This window comes from Trichechus manatus, unplaced genomic scaffold, assembly GCF_000243295.1.
Source record: "Trichechus manatus latirostris isolate Lorelei unplaced genomic scaffold, TriManLat1.0 scaffold00157, whole genome shotgun sequence".
NCBI classification, from domain to species: Eukaryota; Metazoa; Chordata; class Mammalia; order Sirenia; family Trichechidae; genus Trichechus; species Trichechus manatus.
Window position 1 is genome coordinate 2,485,489 of NW_004444093.1, and position 22,308 is coordinate 2,507,796.

A 22,308-nucleotide genomic window follows, 5' to 3' on the forward strand; every position below is an offset into this window, starting at 1 on the left:
ATGCAGATATTGTTGAGAACTTTTTCTAATATAGGACTATACCTCTTCATGGGGGTCCAGGTAAAAATTTATCCCAAACATGAATGCCAAGGAAAACCACACTGCTGATATTTAATCTTATGGATACTATGAGCTCAGAACTGACGATATCCCTCTTTGCCTGGCCTCTAGAAAAATTAAAATTGCATGTTTTAAGGTAACAGCTAAATGCACTTGTACTAAATAGACAGCATTCAGGTTTATATTTCTGCATACTGACTGCCTGGCTTCGTTTTACTTTCAGCTTGCCTGCACCTTGACCCATTTGTCTATTTTAATCCTACTACCATATAATTTTTTGTGAGCCACCTCTAGCTCTTTCTGAAAGGGACTACAGTGAAAAGTAAATACTAAAAAAGCAAACACACGCCTGGGGTAAGAGTCCGGAAGGAAATATATTCAGATGTAAATAGTACTTATGGAATTGTCATGTTTTGCAAATCTCTGTGGTGTGCTAACATCCCATTCCACTTTTCTAATAGAAAACTTGATTAAAAGCCTACATCAGATGTCAAACGCTAAACTCTAAGTGTCCTCTGGCAAAGAATAAGTAGGGAAAACACCGAGAATATGTCTCTATTCCTGAAAAGCAGAACTGAGGCCAGGAAGGTAGGCAGTGAGCACTGCCAGAGCTGCAGCCTCATAGTGCAGGATGTGTCCAGGCAAGCTGCACTCAATGTGCACCTGCCGCTGGGTCTGGCTCTTCCACAGCCCACTGGGTTTTATTCAACATGCCTAGGTGCTGGTAGACCCAGTGAGGCCTCGGAACCTTGGCATGGGCAGGCAGGTGACCACCTGCACCCTCAGCTACTGTTGTACACATCCACTCATTTCATTTGCCCAACCATCCTGAGGCAGAGGTGCAGAGATGCAGACGAGGGAGTAGGGTGAAGGAGGTCAAGACTGCCCCTGACTGCGGGTCTAATGCCAGGGCCTGTGCACTCTCCATTGTGCTAGGCTACATCTCTAAGATGGCCACAGTCACCTCGTCAGACCCCTCACATTACAGACAGAAGTCTGGGGCCCTGGAAACTCAGTAACCTGCCCAAATAGATACAGCTAGTTGGATAAACACATAAGATTCACTGCCCCCAGTCCTGCATTCTATCCACCAAACAAAAGTGCCTTAAACAGATGAGGACGCCTTAAGCTTCAAGACTGAGTCTATGAAAGCAGCCACTCATGAAGGCAAAGGTGCTGGCACAAAGCCAGATGCACCTTCCTGGGCCCTCCTAAAGGAGACCAGGCACCACAGGACTTTCAGAGCCCACAGCACACAGCTCCGCAGCATCAACACATAGGAGATAAACCTGCAGTCACAGACGTCTGCCTCCTCGAATGCCAGTAAACTGGCAATCTGTCAGGAAGAAGATGCTCAAAGCTACAGAGAAATCACAAGTGAATGAATGAATCCTGCAAATCAGTGGGTGGATGATTAGGATGCCTGACCTACAGCGTGACCTTGGTGAGTCACTTTACCTCTCTGATCTTCAGTTTCCTCATGTAGAAAACAGTATCTTGAACACTCGTGAGTTGGGTAGACAACACGCCAGCTATTACACACACAGCTCATCAGGTCCTGACAACAGCCCTGGGGTAAGGATTATCCTTGTGACAGCCCCGAGATGCTCAAATCTCCCTTTGAGGGAGAACGTGCTGCGAGGAGTGCAGGGGGCTGATGGCCTCCAGGTATCACATCTTTGGGACCCTCCACACCATTTACCTCAAGGCCACTCTCCCGAGACTGCTCCCAGCCAATGACTGACCCAGTCGGGGTACAAGAGCCAAGCCATTCCTGCCCTTGTCAGACTCCTCAAATGAGTAAACTGTGCCTGGCTGAATCATCCTCAGAGCTACAATGCAGCCCAAAGCTCTTCCTACTTGATCCTCCTTCCTTCCCTCTGTCCTTTCACCAGTGTTAGACCTGCACTGCAGACTGAAGCTCTCCTGCCCGCTCCTGCTTTCTCTTTCCTTTCTCTTTATTGTCATTTCCTCCAATAAATCTATTGCACATCTAATTCTACTTTGGTGCCTGTGCCTCAGAGAACCTGAAATAACACTATCCCCGTTTTACAGATGAGGAAACTGAGGTGATTAACATACCTGAGATCATACAATTAGGATACAAGCCCATATCTGATTCCACAGCCTAAGCTCCTAACACTTTGTAAAGTGACTCCACAGGATTATTAGAAAAAGGCCAAGTTGTGCCACGGGAATGGAACCAGATCAAGAGGCCATGCCATCATATATCAACAGAGTGACATTTAGTAGATGAATTCTTTAACCTCATTCTCCCTATTTTATGAATGACAAAACTATCACCAAACCTGCCTACTCACAAAGTAGCTGCAATAATTAAATGAAACCTCTTCCCTAAGAAGTTGGCAGGTAAATACAGCATGTGAGCAGGAAATTCTGCTAACTGTAACATGGTATGCAAACCTATGTAGACAAATAGATAATGGCCCTGAACCTGAAGAGAGTAGTGCCATTTACCTCAAAAAGCTCTAAAAATATGGGAGAAAATGATTATGGAATGGAGAAAACGAAGGACAAGGTTAAATATTCCAACCTTCCATTTTTCTGCCTTAAGATAATGAGTCTCTTGCTCGTGTCCACATACCCAGCACCTATAAGAGGACGTGGCACACGAGGCACTCAGAAATAGTTGTTGAAAGAGACCAACTTCAAGAAGGCACTCCAGTCACCAACATTTTGTCCTCCAACACAGGCTCGCATTTTCCCCACAGCCTCATATGCAAAGCAGGGTACCTGGCAGTTCATGTTGTCCTCTGCCTCAATGAGCTTCCCCCGGTACACCTCACCAGTGTTCGTCTCACACGTTACAATGTGGCCCTCAGCCTCGTGCAGAACTTTAATCGGCACACCAATAGACATCTTGGCGGGAAGAGAGTTCTGTAGTGAGAGAGACAGCAGTTAGTTCATCTTTCAGAGCCCAAGAAGGCACACAGCACACACATGCCTCCTTCAGGGCCTGGCACTCCATAAAACTTAGCTGCATTTCCTGAGCTATTGAAACAGGAGTTTAGCTCCTAGCTTGGAAGTACCTATCTGGCAAACGCATGCCAGATGAGGAGTAAGGTGAAAAGGAAGGCTGGACAGAGAAGGCTAATGGGGATGAAAAGAGTGCTTCCCGTCTCCCTCCACACTACCACATCTCTCTATCTTCATCAAAATGACCATTAACCAATATTATTGGGGGGGGTGTGGAGAAGAGGAGTGAATGCCATGTGCTGTACAAATGTACCTGCCAACTCATTGCTGTGGGTGACCCCACTTTGAGAACCCACGGTACAGACCTAAGCTACCCAATACAGTGGCCACAGTCCACATGTAGCTACTTAAATTTTAAAAAGATGAAATAAAACTAAAATTTCAGTTCCTGAGTCACATTAGCCAAACTTCAAGTGCTCCAATGGCCACAGGTGGCTAGTAGTTACCACAGTGGACAACACAGACCAAAGGACCCACCAACAAATTTACGAGAAGAGGCTATGCTTTTAAGTTAACCCATTTAGTGTCCTAAGGCACCCCATTTACATCACCATTGAGGCGAAAAAGAAAACATAAAAATGTTCACAAAGTGATAATGTGCTATAAGCAGAAAGATTTATCTTGTACGAAAAAGGTAACCAGGGCAAACACCTGACAGGACCTATTAAAAGAGAAAAGCACTGAACGTTTTTACTCTGCGATGAGCAAAGGCTGAAGCCTGGAACAGAAAGGACTCCAGGAGACTCAACCCTACCCCAAAAGGGGACCATGAAGTTGGGAAAGTTGGTTTCTCTTGGTGAGAATCACTGAGTTCCAGCTTTAGGAGTTTGAATTTTATGCTGAAGACAGAAAGAACCACTGCAGGATCATGCCAAGAATGACCCAATGAACAAGTAGCAGCATTTAAAACTTCTGCAACAGCGTGGAAAGCAGGAAGTTATCCGAAGTGCAAAAACCTGGAAAAGGATGCTCCAGACAGGATTTTGGGGAAGGAGATAATCACTCAAAAATGATTTTACGATTATTTCCTGGATACTTCAAAAAACACTGACGTAGAGTCACAAAACAATGTGTACTAATTGTTTAATGAAAAGCTAGTTTGTTTTGCGAACCTTCACCTAAACTACAGTAATAAAAAAATTTAAGACAAAAAAAGAACACTAATGCGGAGAGGTGTAAAAACTGAGAAACATGTATTTTGGAGAAAGCTAACAAACTCAGAGGCGCGAGCGAGGCGACGCTGCTGCCTCGGGTTTCTCGCTCTCCTCCCTCCCAGAGGCCCGCTGAGCTCCAAGGCAGCGCGTCCTTCCCAAGCCCCGGCCCCTCCAGGGCGCCTCGGCCTCCCCTCGCCCGTCCCCGGCCTTTCCTCACCGGCTACGGCCTTGTCTTCCGCTTCTTCCGTGCTGCACCAACTTCGGTAGCAGCGAAAGCGTGAGCGAGCGAATGGCGGGCAGTAGCTCCCAGAAGACCCCGCGTTCCCAAAATACCGCGCGCGAGGCCTGCCCCTTCCTGTCTCTGGTGGTGAGCCCGGTCTCACCTCGACTGCCTCCTCACCCAGCCGGCTGGGAAACGCAGGCTGTGGCACTATAGTTCCGGTCCCGGAAAAAGAGCGCTGATGACAGGGCCCGGGTACCGCTGGAACCACCGACCCTCGGGCCGGCAAGGGGAGAGGGAACCTCGCGCTTCCAGGCACTCTACGCCAGGGCCAGGCTGGACAGCAAGGCAGGGATGTGGGGCCTGGGCCCTCGGATCGGGGGCGGCAGGCAGTGGGGCTAAAGGCCACGACCTGCCCTCACAAGTTAGCCATTGGAACCCGGCACCGCCAGGTAAGGAGCGTCCCGAGCGAGGCGAAGTATCCATTGTATGGACAGGGAAGATGAGGTATAGAGTAAAGCGGGGCTGTCCAGGGTCATCCCTCAAGCGAATCGGAGTAGGGTTGGGTCTCCTGGAGGCCCGGCTGTACCTGGGGCAGACCCGGCAGCGAGGCCCACAGGGGCGGAGCCTGACTGAAGGGAAGAGCTCCAGGCTTCGGGGCGGGGCTCCGGGAAAGGGGCGGGGTCACCAGAAAGCGAGACTGCGAATGGCCGGGGCCGGCTTCGATCAGGCCGTTGGGAAAGGAAGGGAAGGGGCCTCCAAGCCTGGGGCCTCGGCGGGGGCGGGGCTTCCGAGTCCGCGTCCGCGGCCAGGCAGGGCTGGGGCGGGGCTCGGGGCGGCGGGTCGCCGCCGATTGCTCTCCTTTTTGTGAACCTGACTCGCAGACGCCGCGCTGCCGCCCCAGCCCGAGCCGCAACCTGCGCAGGGCCGGGGCCATGGGCGCCCCGCGCCGCCCGGGTCATGAGGACGGAGGCGGAGGCAGCGGGGCCGCCGCTAGAGCCTGGTCAGTGCCTCCCTAGGGTCCAGCCCTGGCCCCGGGGAACGAGGGTCTGGCCGCGCGACCTTGGGCCGACCGCCGCCTGGTGTGCACTCTGGAGCTTGGATGGGACGGGGCCAGCTGGACATCACGACCCGGCCCCCCTTGCCAGTCGGGGTTTTCTTGTCCTCCTGGAGCTGGGGCCCCTGTCGCCTGGCCGTGGGGCGGGGTGGGGCCGGTCCAGGGTGTGAAGCAGAGCGTCACCTTGCTTAGAAGCGGGAAGTCTAGCTGGAGACGCCCTGGAAGATCTGTCCCCTCGGGGAGCTGTGGGGACAGTGAGGCCCAGGGAAGGACAGGGGACTGGCAGGGAGCACAGAGCAAGAGCGCCCCTTCCTTCCCCCGGCCTCCCAGACTGTAGTCAGCTCTTTCCTTGCTACATGTCTTCACCCTTCGTTCCTTCTGCCCTAAGGTGCCCATTAAGGTGGAGACCACTACTGATGGGTTACTGCCACGGCCTCAATTTGCTTGTCTGAGAAGGGGGGGAGGGGGGAAGGAGAGGTGCGGAGATTCCTTCTCTGTTGAGAAGAGGTGCCAACCCAGGGAGAGGCCAAAGCATGTGGGACTGGCCCTGAGGTGTCATGGTTTGTGGCATCACACCAGGGAGGGGTCCCCTTTGTGATTGCAGCGTGGAGCGGCAGTCTGATGCTATCCTGTCCCTGTTCTCCGGTTAGCTCAGCCGTGCTCTTGGGCAGGACACCGCCTTTCCTGAGCCTAGCTGAGTCCTGGCTCATATTTATAGGGGTCTTCCTATGAGGTAGGCACTGTGCTAAGTGGTGTATGCGCAGTACCTCGTTAATCCTCATGATGACCCAATGAAGGAGACTACCACTGCTGTTATTCCAGTTTTGCAGATGAGCAAACTGAGGCTGAGAGAAGGTGAGTACCCAGGGCCAGTGAGTGCCCTCCCTTCTCTGATGACAGCTGCCAGTTGATGCCAGGGCTCTCCAGGCAGGCCCATCTCTCAGATGGGGTGTTTCCTTGGCTTCAGGCATTAACAGCTGGCAATGGTTTTGGGCTTGGAAGGCTGAAGTTGTTATCAGGACAAAGGCCAAGGCCTTGCCTGTCCTTATCATCCCCCTCACACACACACAGTCACCTCCAGCTTCCTATAGACTGGCCTGCCTGGGCCAAGGCTGGGGACAGCCACATGGAGTTTTGGCCCTTCGGGGCCTCAGGCTCAAGGGTTCTGGAGCTCAGGACAAGAGGAGGAGGGGCAGCTGAGAGTCCGAGAGCCCTAGAGAATGCTGCCCAGCACAGTCACAGGGGGCCTGGCCATAGGTGGCCCAGCTGGTGTAGCCAGAGCCGGTGCCAACCAGAGTAGGGAGGCAGCCTTGAGCAGAGGGCAGTGGTCTGGAAGCCTGGGGGCAGGACAACACCAGTAACAAGGAGGCCCGGGCATCTCAGGAAAATGCCTTCTCTTCTGTAAGTATGCCTGAGCGCCTGCCACCGAGGAGTTCTCAGGCTGTCTAGTGGGGAAGGCGGGCGCGACCTCAGGTACTCCACACTGAGGCGTGGAGCAGATCGGGACCTGTTCAAAGATAGGAGACGACACTGCAGACTAAGGCACTGTGAGTGCACAGACCGGACGTAAACAGCCTGTGCAGAGAAAAACAGGTGGTGGTGTGTGGCCACAGTGACGGGTACTTGAGAAGGAAGGCACCCCCACCCCCCGCCATGATCACACAGCACCCTATATAGAGCTTGCTCCCTCCCCTCAGCCCATTTGGGGCATACTTATTTTAGAATATAAATATCCAGAGGCAAGGCTTTGTTTTAATCACCTGTGTGTCATCAGAGCCTAGCACATAGGGAGTGCTTAATAAGTTCATTTGTTCCAACAAATATTTATTGAGTTACTCCTAAGCATCAGATACTGTTGCTGTTGTTAATGGCGACCCCATGTGTCACAGAGTAGAACTGCTCCGTAGGATTTTCTTGGCTGTAATCTTCACAGAAGCAGATTGCCAGGCCTTTCTTCCACAGTACTGCTTGGTGGGTTCGAACTGCCAGCTTTTCTGCTAGCAGTCGAGCACAAACCATTTGCGCCACCCAGGGACTGTAAGCATTGGATGCCAGGCACTGGGAATAACAGTGAACAAGATGAGTTGAGGTCTCTGCCCTCAGGAAGCATGCAGACTAGTTGGGGAGACAGATAATAGCTTTGGTTTTTTTTTGGTTTTAAGTTTCTTTTGATAAGCACTATGTGAAACAAAGAGGTTGCTGTGAAGGAGGGTCCCCCACTCTGCCCCCAAAAGGTATAGTCAGGAAAAGCTTCTCAGAAGAGGAGACTTTGAGCTGGGACCTGACAACAAGAAGTAGCAGCCTTGAGAACAGCAAGGGGAAGAGAGTTCTAGGCATAGGGTGCCCTGCATGAGCAAAGACCCTGGGGCGGGATGGATCTTGATGGGTTCACAGTGTAACTGGAGCAAGGTGAGTGAAGCTGGTGGGGCCTGGGTGGGCAGGGCCACAGGAAGGGGAGAGGACTCTATTCTAAGAGCATTGGGAAACTGCATGAGATTCCTCAGGCAGCTATGTGTGGAGACAGGGTCAGGGCTGGGGGAGGGATTTGGGGCAGGAGTCAGGCAGGACTAAATCTGTGGCAGTAGGAGGAGGTAAGCATGTGAGAACCTTGGGCAGAGGCCCGGACTCCTTTCAAACGCACCTGGGGTAAGCATGGAGCCGCTGGAGTTGCAAATGGTTCATGCGCTCCACTGCTAACCAAAATGTTGGAGGTTCGAGTCCATCCCAAGGTGTCTCAGAAGAAAGGCCTGCTGATGGACTTCTGAAAAATCAGCCATTGAAAAGCCCACAGAGCACAGTACTACTCTGATATACATGGGTCACCGTGAGTCAGAGTCAACTCCACAGTCACTGGTTTTTTTGGGGGTAAGTGGAAGGAGGGGGACAAATCCTGGCCCGGGCTCGGTGCACCAGGCCCCAGCTGGGGGCAGGGTCAGGGCAGCACCTGTGAAGGGCTTTATGCATATTCTTGCCTGGGTGCTCATAGCACCCTATGGGCTGGGAACTGGGGTGGCCATTTCAGAGTAGGAAGCAGGTCAGGTGACTTGGCAAGGGGTTGGTGTGTGGCAGTCTGGCCTCCATGCCCTCCTGCAGGCCGGTAGTGGTGAGGAGTGGGGTGTCAGGCAGTATAGTGCTGCAAAGGACAGTCGTAGGTCCCTGCCTTCTGGGAGCGCACACTCAGTCCAGCAGGGCACATAGCTGGGTGCAGGGCCAGGTACAGGACCTCTCCTGTGGACTGGAGCAGGGACTCAGGCCACGCGGAGTGCAGACACATGAAAGGCTGCGGCCTTGGAGTTGGAGGCATTGGAGCTAGGCCCTGATGCATGAGCATAGCAGTTCAGGAGCTGGGAGTCAGTCTAGGCCGGGGACTACACAGACATAGGCTGGAAAGCCCAGGGTGACCCCAGACCCTGGGAGTGATCCCTCCTGCTGGCACAAGAAGGGGCAGTGGAAGTCAGGGCTGGTGGGCCCCCCAGCAGCTCAGCATGGAAAGTCCCTGGGACCCCTGAGACGGGGAGACAAACCGCTGGATCCTCGCATTGAGTTGGCGTCATTAATGAGTAATGAAGTGGTGGCTAGTGCAGGGAAGTCCCTTCTGGTCCTTTAGATTCTGGACTTTGTTTGGATTCCTGGCCTCCCATAGTGGCAAGCCTGGGAAGCCCCATACGAGCCCTTCTGTCTTGGCCCCAGCACCTGCCACTCGCCCTTGCTGTCACCTTCTGCTCACTCTTCCTGTCTCATGGGAGGCACCTCCTCACAGTATCTCCTGACTCACTCTCTAAGGCACAGCCTGGCTTAGCTTTCTGAGGCCACTGTAACGAATTACTACACACTGGGCAGCTTAAACAACAGGAACCTACTCTCTCATAGTTCTGGAGCTAGAAGTCCGAATTCAGGTGTCAGCAGGGCAGTGCTGTCTCTGAAGGCTCTAGGGAAGAGCCTTCTTTCCTCTTCCAGCTCCTGGTGCCTCCAGGCCTTTCCTGGCTTGTAGCTGTATCATTCCAGTCTGCCTCAGTCTTTATGTGGCCGTCTTCCCTCCTGTGTCTGTCTGTCTTTATAAGGACACCAGTCATTGGATTTAGAACCCATCCTAATCCAGCATGATCTCATCTTAACTCAATTACATCTGCAAAGGCCCTACTTCCAGATAAGTCATATTTACACAAACCAGCGGTTAGGACTTGAACATAACACAATTCAGCCCACGACAAACCCCCGCCATTTTCCGCGTTGTTGTGTGCCGTCGAGTTGATTCCAACTCATGGCAGCCCCATGTGTGCAGAGTAGAACTGTTCTGTAGAGTTTTCTAGGCTGTGACCTTTTGGAAGCAGATCTCCAGGCCTGTCTTCTGAGGCTTCTGTGGGTGGGTTTGAGCTGCCAACCATTTGGTTAGCAGTCGAGTGCTTAACTCTTGCGCCACCCAGGGCCTTCTCCCTTGCCCAACACCCTATTTTTCTTGTTTCATGCAGCATGGTCAGTCCTTCGCCTGGTTTCACTTTCCTGGGACAGGGACTTGCCAATGTTCTCTATGTTGGATCTCCAGGGCACATGCCAGCCACTTACTGGGCACTTGAGACCTGTTTGCAGATTGGATGACTGAGTCAGACCAAAGTCCCACTTTAGAGATGGCTGGGCTCAGTCCCGCACGAGGAAGTCTGGTGCCTGTCACTGTCCCTCACTACTGTGGTGTGGACAGACAGTGGGTGAGGTTTGCAGACCATTTCATACACACTGACGTGCTACTCCTCCTAACTATGCTCCTTGTACCTCGGGAGTCCTGGGGGCTTTGGAGCTGGGACATTCCAGGGCCCTCTGGAATTAGACATGACTGTGCTGTGTGCCTCCCGCATGCTGGCCCCATGGTTACAACAGGAAGCCGACCAGCCCTGTCCCTACCTCTTCAGAGCACTCACCTGGAGAAGGGCTTGGAAGAGAGGCCTGGGGGGCCATGAGTGTGTGTAGTGGGGTTGGGCCTGATGTACAGCATCCTGGAGAAGTGGCACCTGAGGGCCACAGTAAGCTCAGGAATGTGCAGGCAGAGGGGCTGGGCATGCAAAGAACTTGGGGCTGAGGGGCCATGGCAGGTGATGGTTCTGCCTGGAGGCAGGCCTGGTGAGGGCGGGGAGGCAAGGAGGCAGCAGCCATGATGGGCACCCACCAGTGCAGGGTTCTGAGTAGGGCCAACCAGCTCTGACTGCATTTGGGAAGACCCCTGCCTGTTGCAGGAGAGTGAATTGGAGGGACTGGAGGGCCACAGGCAGGCAGGCCTCTGAGAGCCCCTGCAGGGTCTTGGCAGAGGATGAAGGCAGAGTCTTCGACTGGTGGTGATCCTGTGTTTCTGTGCAGGGGACTTCGTGCAGTTGCCCGTGCCCATTATCCAGCAGCTCTACCACTGGGACTGTGGCCTGGCCTGCTCCAGGATGGTGCTGCGGTAAGTGGGCACCTGGGAGGGTACAGAGACTGGGGCCACTGTCCTCAGGCCATCGTGGTCAGGACTGAGGGAGACCCGGCTTCCCTCTGGGCAGGATCACTGTCCTCAGGCCTTGTGGTTGGGACTGGGGGAAGGCCCAGCTTCCCTCCAGGGGCAGTCCTATATTCAAAGCTGGTAAGGGCTTGACCAAGCCTCTGGTTCTCCCTTTGGCCATGCCTTGGGGCTTTGAGGCTGGCTGGGAATCCCCTCGTGCTCTGACCTGCCCCACAGAGTGGCCCACATTTGGGACAGGGACCATCACCCTCTGGCCTTGGACTCCTGGCCATGGGAGATGGGGTTACCTCAGAGCCAACCTCTGAGCTGAGGCTGCATGAACATCAGGGCTGGAAGGGACCATGGTTATCACTTCGTGTGGGAATTTTCAGTCTGCTGCCTAGAGCCCCAGAGCAGCTTCTCTCTTCTCTGTTTTACACCCTGGGGTTCCAGGCAAGACAGTTCAACGAAAGGGCTCTGTGTCTAAAACTTTGGAAACTGCCAATGCGGCCCAAAGTCCCCATTGTAAAGAGGAAGCTAGTGAGGCCATAGAGGGTGGTGTTTGACCAAGGTCACGCAACACGAGACACTTGAGAAGCAGACCCAGCCCTTGACTCCAAGGCCAGGGTGGTGCTGGACAGCCCTCTGAGTGTGCCTGGACACCAGTGGGCAGAACTAAGGGCTTCATGATGAAGGATGGAGCCTTGGAGCACTGGCGGGCCGGTGGGTGGAGGGTGGCCTGGCCTCAGTGCCTGTCTACCACAGGTACCTAGGTCAGGTGGACGACAGCGAGTTTGAAAGCGCCCTGCAGGCGCTGCAGCTGACCAGGAGCATCTGGACCATCGACCTGGCTTACCTCATGCGCCACTTTGGCGTGAGGCACCGCTTCTGCACCCAGACCCTGGGCGTTGACAAGGGCTACAAGAACCAGGTGAAGAGCTGCCTGGCAGGGCCTCCCTAGCGGGGCTGCGGGAGGATGTGACTAACCCCTTGCAGTTGTTGGAGGAGGGAATGGTCAAGGACCCTCCAAGGGGCACACAGGTGTGTGGAGACCAGGGAGCAGTGACAGACCTACTGTAGGTGGGGTTTGCAAGCAGGTCAGACCAGGTAGCCTTTGAGCTCTGGCCTGTTGTCTTAGAGTTGTCTAGAAAAAGAGAACCAGTGAGATGGGTGGGTGGAAGGATAGATATTGATTTGCTTCAAGGGATTGGCTTACGTGGTTGTGGGGGGCTGGCAAGTCTGAAATCCATAGGTCAGGCAGCAGGCTGGAGACTTCTACAGGCTTCCGTCCAAAGATCCATAGGTCAGGCAACAGGAAGAGTGCAGAGTAGAGAGAGTGAGTTCTGCCAAAATATCTGTTTATTATCTGTAGGCAGACCATACCTAAGGAACTCCCTTTTCAACTGATTGATTACATTAGATTACATTATGGAACAGCAACTAGTCTAGGCTTGACCAAACCACTGGGAACCACAGCCTAGCCAAGCTGACACATAAAATTATCCATTACACCTGCCTAGAACATCTGAGCAGCGAGTCCCAGGGACCCTCCAGGCCTGCCTCTCACAGCTCTCAGGAGGTTATGTCTCAGGCTGCTTTCTTGTGGCCTTTCCTTCAACTCTGCAGCAGGAGGCAGGGTCCCGGGCCACGGACCATGTTGTCCAACTTCATCTGGCCATCGCGGGCTCATTTTTTTTCTTCCCAAGGGGATAGCAGTTGCAAGTTGGATAATTGATATTCTAGGAGAAAGCCAAAATTCTTTCTTTTTTAAAATAATGCCAACATGGTCAGCCCTGCCAGCACCTGGTACATCTCTGCCTCCTTCAGGCCAGAGCAGATCCAGCCTGCTGCAGGACTGGTCCTAGGAGAGGGGCCTCATGCACCTTTGACCTCACAGGCTTGGGGGAGGCTGCACATGGGGCTCTCGGATCTGGCCTGCTCCCTGTGGCTGAGAGGCAGAGAAAGGGCCCCAAAACAGGCTCTCCTCACCTCCCCCATGGGGTGGACCTCCTTGAGACCCCTGCACCAAACAGAGTTGTCTGGTTGGCTATGCCTGGCTGAGCATAGTGGGTTCAGGTGGGCCTGTTGCTCATCTGCTACCAGCTCCTGCTCCCGCCCGCCCATCCACAAGCCCCAAGTAACTCATCCCCCAGGGAGCTACCCCCAGCATCCTCTTTCTGCCCCTGTGCTGTCCTCACACCCAGCCAGCCCCTCCACAGCTCAGGACAGACACTGCTCTGGCTAAGTGGGCTGCACGTGCCCCGTGCCCACAGGTGGCTCCTCTCCTCTCCTGCCATCTTTGAGTCCATCTTCCAAATAGGGTGAGGACAGCCAGGTTGGCAGCTGATCCACCCTGCCCCTCTCCCCCCAGTCCTTCTACAGGAAGCACTTTGACACAGAGGAGACCCGGGTGAACCAGCTGTTCGCACAGGCCAAGGCCTGCAAGGTGCTGGTGGAGAAATGGTGAGCCCACCCACGCCCTTCCTTGAGCACGCTCACCCACCGACTTACAGGGATGGGGGCATCTGGGGGGCATCTGGGAAGGGCAGTGGACTCTGAAGTCAGGCAGAACTGAGTTTTCCTACAGAGTGTCTGAGCTTCCTCAGGCCACTGTCACAAATTACTACAAACTAGGTGGCTAGTTTGGGAGGCTAGAAGTCTGAAATCAAGGTGTTGGCAGGGCCATGCTCCCTCTGAAGGCTCTAGGGGAGGATCCTACCCTGGGTCTTTGAGCTTCTGGTGTTGCCAGCAGTCCTTGGCATCCTTGGCTTGTAGACGCGTCACAGACCCTGCCTCACTCTTCGTATGGCCTTCTCCCCTGTATGTCTGTGCGTCCAAACTCCCCTCCAGTCATGTTGGATTTAGGGCCCACTCTAATTCATTATGACCTCATCTTAACCTGATAACATCTGCAAAGATTCTTTTTCCAAATAAGATTACATTCACAGGTACCAGGAGTTGGGACTTGCACATTCCCTTTTAGAGGACATAATTCAACCTACAACACCAGGTGACTGTAAGAGCTTATTGCCCCTAGCTTTGGTTTTTCCATCCATGAGGTAGGGATCCATGGGGCCTAAGGTATACAGGGCTCAGGTCTGCGGTGGCTCCTAAGCAGGTACTGGAGGGATGGTGTGTGAGGCCGACTCTGCCAGCCTGAGCTGGCTCGCAGAGTGGGGGCAGGGGCAGTGCGCAGGAGCCCTAACAAAGGGGTGAGGCCTGAAAAACGTGCTGGCTTGGGCTGACAAGGCTGGGGGGGCCCTGCTTCTTGTCATTGCTGAAACCCCACCATCCACAGGCCATTTGCAACTCAGCCAGCTATTTTGTTTCAAACATCAAAGGGAAAAGAACAGGCTTCCCTGGGCCAAGGCAGCGAGCCACGTGGCCACATGGTCTAGCATGGGCTGGAGTCAGGCCAGGCCACATGGGGCTGGTGCTCCTGTTCCTGAGGACGCCACTGATGAGGGTGGGTTCAATCAGGTGAGTGTTCCTTGAGCAGAGATGGTGGCACCTGGCCAGGAAGGTCCTCACCTCTTGTAGGTCTTCATCTGGGCTGGCTTGCCTGTTGAGGGCTTCAGCATGGGGCAGTGCCTGTGTGTCTGCCTTGAGCTGCTTTAGGCAGCCATCTCAGCTGGACAGGGGCCACCCTGGAGAGGCTGCTGAACAGCCCTTCTGACGGGCCTGAGAGAAAAAAAAAAGTACCTTCAGAGAAGCGTCTGGTTGGAACTTGTCATGCCATGCTTGGCTTAGAGAGCTAAACTGGACTGGAGTTTCCAGTATAAACCATATATAATTTAGATTAAAGGAACAATGAAGACTCGGTAAAAAGAATTCACTAGCCAGGCGGGGTGGGGGCTCCCGTGTGCAGCTCTAGGGCCCTGACTAGGACGGTGGGAGCTGCCTCCTGCTGCCCTGGGCCTTGCAAGCCACCATCCTCGGCTGGCACACAGCCCCAAGACCAGGCAGGGCATGCAAGAGCCCAGAGCAGGGGAGGACATGCATGACCCTGACCTCTGACACAGGGCAGAGCAAGGAGCGTGGGACCAGGCAAAGGCACGGAGCCCACTAGGGGCTCCACCTCAGACGTGGGCAACCTAGCGGTCAGCTGATGCCTCCCCCATCCCCCTCCCCACAGCACGGTGAGCATGCAGGACATCCAGGCACACCTGGCTCAAGGTCATGTGGCCATCGTGCTGGTGAACTCAGGTGTGCTACACTGTGACCTCTGCTCAAGCCCCGTCAAGTACTGCTGCTTCGCCCCCCGTGGGCATCGCTGCTTCTGCCGCACCCCTGACTACCAGGGACACTTCATCGTGCTGCGCGGCTACAGCCGGGCCGCCGGCTGCATCTTCTACAACAACCCTGCCTATGCTGACCGTGAGTACATGCGCCCATGGTCCCTCCCTCAACTCTGGAATGGCCAAGATCTCCCTCTTCGCTTTTTCCCCAGAGCCCCTGCCCCCCATCCCCTGAACTCCTGTCCTCGGTGCCAGTCCCCTTTGCCATACAGGCAAACCAGCCACCCGCCCAGCCCCATACCACACACCCCACACCCCTGCCCAGGCCCTGGCCCCAGCCCCCAGCCCCTCAACCACTGCCCAGGCCCCGGTCCTACTGTCTCGCTCCTGCAGAGGCTTAATCTCCCTTCTTCCTCCTCCAGCCCAGCCCTCCCAGGACAGCCAGCACACACTTATAAAATCCATTCTGGCCCAGCCACCCGGAGTTAGGCCAGACAAAACAGGTGAAGGGCACAGCTCTCCATAAGACCGCCCTCACTTCAGACATCACTCACCAACTCAGTGGTCCCCAGGCTACCTGTGCTTCTCACCAGCTAGCTACAAACTCAGGAGTTCCCCTGGCCCCTCAGGTTCGATAATTCACTAGAGCAACTCACAGAACTCGGGAAAACACTGTATTTATGTTTACAGTTTTATTACGGCAAAAAAGAATCCAAATTGGAATCAGCCAAAAGAAAAATCCCCTAAGGCACAGTCCCCAAGCACAGAGTGTGGTGTCCTCTTCCTGGGGAGTCAGACCCGTCACTCTCCCGCACAGGGTCATGTTGTCAACTGGGGACATGCCCTGGAGCTTCCAAGCTTCCATGTCCAGAGTTGTCACTGGATTTCATTACTAGGCATGGCTGATTGAATCACTGGCCACGTGATTAGACCCTGTCTCCTGTCCTCCTCCCTCCCCAGAGGTGAGGCTGTTATCCCCTGGTGGGTCTTTCTGGTATGGCCAGGCCAACCCGAGTCGTCTTATACATGTATACTATCAGGTGTGGTCTGGAGGCCCTGCCCAAGTAACAAAGACACTCCAGTCACTCGGGGAACTCCATGGATTTAGAGATTACATAGGAGTCCCCGGGTGGTGCAGTGAACACACTTGGCTGCTAACCCAGAGGCACTTCAGAAGAAAGGCCTGGTGATCTATTTCCAAAAAATCGGCCACTAAAAACCCTATGAAGCACAGTTCTACTCTGACACACCTGGGGTTGCCATGAGCTGGAATCCACTCAATCACAACTGTTAACTGTTAAAGAGGTTACTTCCCAGGAGCGGGGGAGAAAGGCCATATTCTTTGGGTAAAGGTAATTCTTCACAACACTGGTAGAGAAAGGAAGACCTGGCCAGACCATGCCCTGCTCAGACCCATTCTGGTCTGGGGCGCAGGGAGGGACTGGCCTGACCCACACTGACCCACGTGGCCTTGGTAGGCTTCTTCCCCTCTTTGGGCCTCGCTCTTTCCCTCTGTTAAATTGGTCAGAGAATGAGATCATGAGGTTGGAACAGGCAGGAGTTGAGCTATGCCTCGAGAGGTAGCCAGGCAGGTGGGACATGGTCAGACTCACCCAGTCCCCAGTCACTAGCATGGCACCCTCCTCCCCCTGTACCCCCACAGGTATGTGCAGCACCAGTGTCAGCAACTTTGAGGAGGCCAGAACCAGCTATGGCACAGATGAGGACATCCTCTTTGTCTACCTGGACAGCTGACAGCGGGGCCTGGTGCACAGGGCCCACTCAGGAGCCCTGGTCCAGCTTGCTGGGCTGGGAGCTGAGCTGCAGCCCTGCTCTGGGAGGCAGCATAAGGTTGCTGCCTGCCAGTGCTGGTTGCCAAGAGGAGCCCCCCAGAATCCCAAGCCTGAGTCAGACGTGCCCAGCGGGAGTTCAGACCCCAGGAGCCCTTGTTGTCTGTGAGCACAGCCCCAGGGCGAGGGAGAGGCCTGCGAAGTCTTCCCCATGGACCTCGGTACGTGAGCCCTGAGAAGAGAAGGCGCTAACCTGAGAAGCTGCTTGTCAGGGCAGCACCTGGTGTGGGAGATGTCACAGCCCACCTCAGGCCCCTCCAAGAACTGTTCTTGCCCCTTGCTGTCTGGGAAGGGCTGCAGACTTCCCCCTGCACCCCTTGAGGCACACTGCCACCACCTCATGCCCCCACAGCAGGCCCAGGTCTCTTCTGTTCATGAGGCCTCTGACCCTGCCCCCGGGTGTAGGCACACCTCACACCACTGTCCCACAGAGCCCCAGCCTTTGGCGAGAGCCCAGACCTCCACGGTACGCCAGCTCTGGGCCTTTGGGCTTTGGTGGGCCCCATCCCACTAGGAGGCCTGATGACTGGCAGCACAGACTGTGGCCCAGGAATGTTTGGTCCCGAGGTCCAAGAACAACTGCTTGGGTCCCAAAGAGCCCCTGCACCCATGAGGCATCCTGGCACTCGCCAAGGCCTGGACAGCCAGGCCTATCCTCAGAGTGCCAGTGCCCTGAGTCTCCAGGCTCTCACCAGCCTGTGCCCCCCTGCCCTGCTTTTCACCCCTGGACCCTTGACAGAGAAGAGTGGCACCTGCCCAGGATCACACAACCCAGCAAGTTGTGTAGGCTGCAGCTGTCTCCTCTCTCGTGTGTGTATGTTTTCTCTTTTATTGGGTGAGGGTCACTTTCACATCAGACAGTAATAGTGAGATCACAGGTACTTCAGAACCACTAGCACCTGTCTTCATGAGGCAGGTCAGCCAGCCTGGGTTTGCTCGCAGAGAAGGGGCCAGTGCCGGCAGGCTGAGCGCTGCCCCTCTCCTCACAGACAAACCTGGTTGTCGGATAGAGTCCACCCAGGACGGTGTGGAGCCTTGAGTCCAGAATCATTCTCACAGGGGCCACTGTGTACACCTGGGTCCTGGTTTGCAGTGTCCAAGGCATAAGGTGGTGGCACTGCCACCCCTCCCCACTGCCTGTTGGCCCCGCCCACCCAGTGTTCTGCATCCCAGAGCTGTCACCCCATATCGCTTCTCCACACCAGAAGCAGCTTTTGGCCAGTGGTCGGGGTGGGGGTGGGGTGGCGGCTGGCATGCAGAGTCACTTTGCTGGCTGGGCAGCCACCCCGATTTCAGGGACTTATTGGCTCTAGATGGGTCTCTTCTCCATTGCCTTAATGCTAATGGCCCACAGCCCTGAGCACTTGGGCCCCGGAGTCCCACACACAGAAGCTGCACAGCTGAGTGGTTGGGTCACTGTGTCAGGAGGATGATAAGAGGAAGGAAGCTTCTGGGACGCTGAGTGTGAGCAAGGGCCGTGCATAGGCCAGGCTGCCAGGAGCCACTTGGACCACGGATGGTCCACAGGACACTTAGAGAGTGTTCCCAGGCTTGGAAGATGACTCAGGGCAAGCCCTAAGCTGGAGGTGGCCCACCTCTGAGCTGTCTGATCTGCCTGGGGTGGGCTTGGAGGCAGGATGCAAACCCCACTGCGGTGCCTTCTTGCACAAAATATGACAGTGGGCCAGAGAAGGAGGCCGGACATCAGGGACTTGTGCCCACACCATGCGTCATGCCCACCTGCACACGCTGAGGTCCAGCTCCAGCTGCAGGGAGCAAAAGGGATATTTTGCATTACAGAGATTTTATACATAAATATATTTTGTTTGTTAACGAGCCATTGTCAATAAACATTCTCACTGCAGAGTGGCTGAAGCCCTTGCCCTCCTGTGGAGGTGCACCAGTTTGTAGAATGCCTGTTTCCATCTGGAGTCCTTGTCACTCCTTGAGGCAGGTCACCTCAGCCTTGTGAGCGCATGGGGACCCGGGTCCTGACTGGCTGTCCCCAGTGCTGGCTGGGGCTAGAACCCGGTTTCCCCTTTCCAGGCCTGTGTCAGTGGTGGAGGGAGACCTTGCTGGACATCTTGATTGTGGTTCCTGAGGAGGCACAGCCCTGGGCAAAGGGGGTGAGGATAGCCAGCCCACGGGGCGGGTAGGGGGAACTGAGCCCTCTCTGCACTCCCTGCCCCCAACCAGCATCTCCCCCTTCTAGATAGGAGGCTCCTATCTAGTATTTCATCTGGTAAGAATTCTACCTCTGTAAAAGGGCATGTTTGGGAGTGCTGGCTGATCTGACAGCCTCTGCCGACCCCAGGGCTGGCAGGGAGCTGGTGGAGCCATGGCTGATTTCTTGTGTAGGGTCCCTGTTTTCACCCTGTGCTTGCCCCTCTGTCCTTGCCCACATCATGGAGATGGACCGGTGAGAGCCAGAACTCAATGAGAATGCCTTGTTTTTCCGGGTCTTGCAAGTTTTCTGCCTGTGACGGTGCAGTCTTACTACTATTCTATTACTGCTTTTAGTGGAAAAGATTTGAGTCTGCCTTCTCTGACAGGTTTCTGCCTTACACAGGTTCTGGCTTTCGCAGGTTTTACTGTATTAGTTCTGGCTGAGGTCTTGGATGCTACTCCAAACTGAAGAGCAGCCTTGTAGACACTTGCAGTTGGGTATTGACCCTGCTGGAGAGGCCACATGAGCCCCCAGCTACAGTAGAATGCCAGGCAGCAGAATAGGCGTCCTGCGTGTGGCCAGCAGCCCATGAACATGCCTTTCTGACTTCAGCTTGAGCCTCGGGAGCAAGGGCCCCATGCTGAATGGGCACAGCCTGGTTTGGGGCCTCTGAACCTGATGGTGGAAGAAAAGAGACAGCATGAGGGAGGTGTTGAGGCAGGAGGAACAAGAGTGGGTGGGTGGCTGGTGAGCCCTAGGTGGAGTGGGCTGTCTAGAGCATGCAGGATGGAGTGGGGAGACAGGAGAGAACTCTGGAGAGGGGCCCCACTGGGAGCCGAGGGGCAGGCCAGAGCAGAGATCTAAGCCCAGATAACATGCCAGGACCAGCTGCCCCTGGGGTGGGAACACACGGCACCCCACCTTGCTAGTGCTTTGTAGTAGGGGATAGCACCCCCATTCCTAGCCACCTCATGGGCCCGCCTCTGTCTGCACAACACCTCCTGAGGCCACCTTCCACTTACACCTGTAGATCCCCAAAGTCCCCCAATGCCTGAGGGAGCCACACTGGGCCATGTCTCAGGCAGAGGAGTAGATTCCACATGGCATCAGTGCTTGTACCCGTAGAGCCAGACACACATGGACTGTGGACCACTGCGCGATTTTTTAGTTACCTACTGATGCATACCAGATCACTGAAACAGCATATCTGTCATCTCATGGTGTCTGTGGATCAGGAGTCTGGGTGCGGCTTAGCTGGAGCCATCAGCCGGGGCTGTGGCCACTTCAAAGCCTGACTGGGGCTGGAGGATCTGCCCCAAGCTCGCTCTTGGGGCTGTTGGCCACAGGCTACCTGGGTGTCTTCACTGTGTGACAGCTAGTGGCCCATGAGAATGCCAGCAAATGCCCGGTACAGAAGCCACCTCGTCAGAGTGATAGCCTCTCACTTTTGCGGCATCTGTTGTTGACAGCAAATCACGAAGTCCAGCGCACACTGGGGGTTATGCTAGGCATGAACACCACAAGGCCATCATCATTGGGGTCACCTTAAAGGCCTCCTATCACAACAATCAGTGGGGGGCTCAGAGTTTTAAATCTCAGAGCAGAGCTAGAAAGGTCTGGAGACCTCTGGCCTAGCACCTACCAAGGCATGCCCTTCAGAACACCAGTAAGAATTTCTGTGTAAATGGGTGTCCCGGGCAGGTGACCTCGGCACACAGTGTGTGCCACTGTCCCCCAGGAGGTTTAGGGTGTGTGGGAATGGCTCTGTGTAGCCCCCATCCATCCAGGGCTCCCCTAGCCACGGAGTCCTTTTGTGTGTAACACTGGAGTTCTGTGAAATACACTGACACTTGGGCGACCACTGCTCCACCTCAGGTGCAGACCAGAGCCCAGGGAGAGGCAGCCACCAGCCCAAGGTAATCACTTGGTGAGCCAAAGCCAGCCTCATACATGCCCCTGCTGTTTGCCCAACCCTCGGCCCAGCCACGGTCAGAGACCCTGTCAGGCTGAGACGGTGCCAGGATGCAAACTCTGAGCTCTGGAGCATGGCTGCGCTGGCCCCTGGGGCCCACCTCCAGGTGGAAAACTGGTGACTGTGACACCCTAGAAGATCACATGTCCTGCCCTGCTGCCAGCTCACCCCCATCTGACCTGCCCCCACAGCATCCGGGCACCCACATGACAGACTCACCCCTCCCTCCGGCCTCAACAGAAATGAGAAAACCAGGAAAAGACTGAGGCGTCATCCTACTGAGCTTCTGGTCCCCAAGGGCTGAGGGGTGGACCTGCATGGCCCTGAGTGCTCATGGAAAAACCTTAACACAGGAAATGAAGAGGCAGAGATGCCCCTGGCCCAGACCAGAGGCCCTTCCAGGGCTTCTCCATGCTCTCCTCCTGCCCCATACCCCTCCTCCTCTGCCTCTCCTGGCTGCCTGTCCTAAAATCTGCTGCCCGAGGATCTGCCCTGAGTCCCCGTGATTTCCTTGTGGGGGGCTTCCCACAGCCCCGGGGGAGTGGGGTGTCTCAGAGCCACATCTCACTCTACCCTCATGCAGACTCATGGGGCAGCCAAGCTGGCCTCTTCTCAGTGCCTCTCACCTGCCAAAGTGCTTTCTTTCCTCAGGGCTTTTGCACCTGCTGTTCCCCTGCCCCCTCCCTCAGGGTTCTGCCCAAATGTCACCACTTTCTAAATGGGCACCTCCATCTGTCCTCCCCTCATCCCTGCTCAACCACATCATCCTGTCTACCTGTCTCCACTGCTGTAGCCCTTGTGCCTGACCTGTAGTAGGTGCTCAGAAAATGTGAGTGGATGGTAGGCAGGGCCGAAATCACACATCTGGCCCAGATGTGAAACCCAGAGTAGGTTAGAGGGCAGAGGCGGGACTTGAACCCAAGGCCCTGAATTTTAAGCCTACAGCATCTTTAACAACTCCTGTCTCAGTGGCTTTCCTGTACTTTGTGGAACAGTCACTGTTATAGGGGTGGCTGCATTTGAGCCTTTGATGTCATGCAAAAGTCAGCAGTTTCTCCCACAGGGACTGGTGGAAGGGTAAATGGGGAATGTTTTTCACAGTGTAATTTAGCAGTGTACTATTGGGAGA

The 22,308-nt window shown here is 54.9% G+C and overlaps 2 protein-coding genes across 3 annotated transcripts in view; one reads left to right on the plus strand and one right to left on the minus strand.

Annotated features, from left to right (window-relative positions):
• The window catches only part of SNRPD3 (small nuclear ribonucleoprotein D3 polypeptide), a 30,581-nt gene extending 26,042 nt beyond the window's left edge, over positions 1–4,539 (minus strand). Inside the window, exons 1-2 of the mRNA XM_004386168.2 lie at positions 4,429–4,539; positions 2,815–2,958 (exon numbers count right to left, since the gene is read on the minus strand). Of these exons, the coding sequence (XP_004386225.1) occupies positions 2,815–2,940 (126 nt within the window). The 5' untranslated portion in view covers positions 2,941–2,958; positions 4,429–4,539. The remainder of the gene's footprint in view (positions 1–2,814; positions 2,959–4,428) is intronic.
• A 112-nt stretch (positions 4,540–4,651) lies between these two features.
• Positions 4,652–20,680, plus strand: GUCD1 (guanylyl cyclase domain containing 1). Of its 2 annotated transcripts, none has more exons than XM_012558336.2 (6): positions 4,652–4,883; positions 10,835–10,919; positions 11,718–11,883; positions 13,324–13,415; positions 15,088–15,329; positions 16,854–20,680. In XM_012558336.2, the coding sequence occupies exons 1-6, from the start codon at positions 4,673–4,675 to the stop codon at positions 16,943–16,945; spliced, it is 888 nt and encodes a 295-aa protein (XP_012413790.1). In that variant the 5' UTR covers positions 4,652–4,672; the 3' UTR covers positions 16,946–20,680. The 2 variants fall into 2 exon arrangements, with proteins under 2 accessions (XP_012413790.1, XP_012413792.1); XM_012558338.2 differs by lacking the exon at positions 4,652–4,883 and adding an exon at positions 5,252–5,434.
• Positions 20,681–22,308: the final 1,628 nt, after the last annotated feature.

Bases quoted from the DNA above. Each gene is read 5' to 3' on its own strand.
- GUCD1 (XM_012558336.2), top strand. From the start codon at position 4,673: ATGACAGGGCCCGGGTACCGCTGGAACCACCGACCCTCGGGCCGGCAA. The intron at 10,920-11,717 runs GTAAGTGGGCAC...TGTCTACCACAG, and splicing joins TGCTCCAGGATGGTGCTGCG to GTACCTAGGTCAGGTGGACG. The intron at 15,330-16,853 runs GTGAGTACATGC...GTACCCCCACAG, and splicing joins CAACCCTGCCTATGCTGACC to GTATGTGCAGCACCAGTGTC.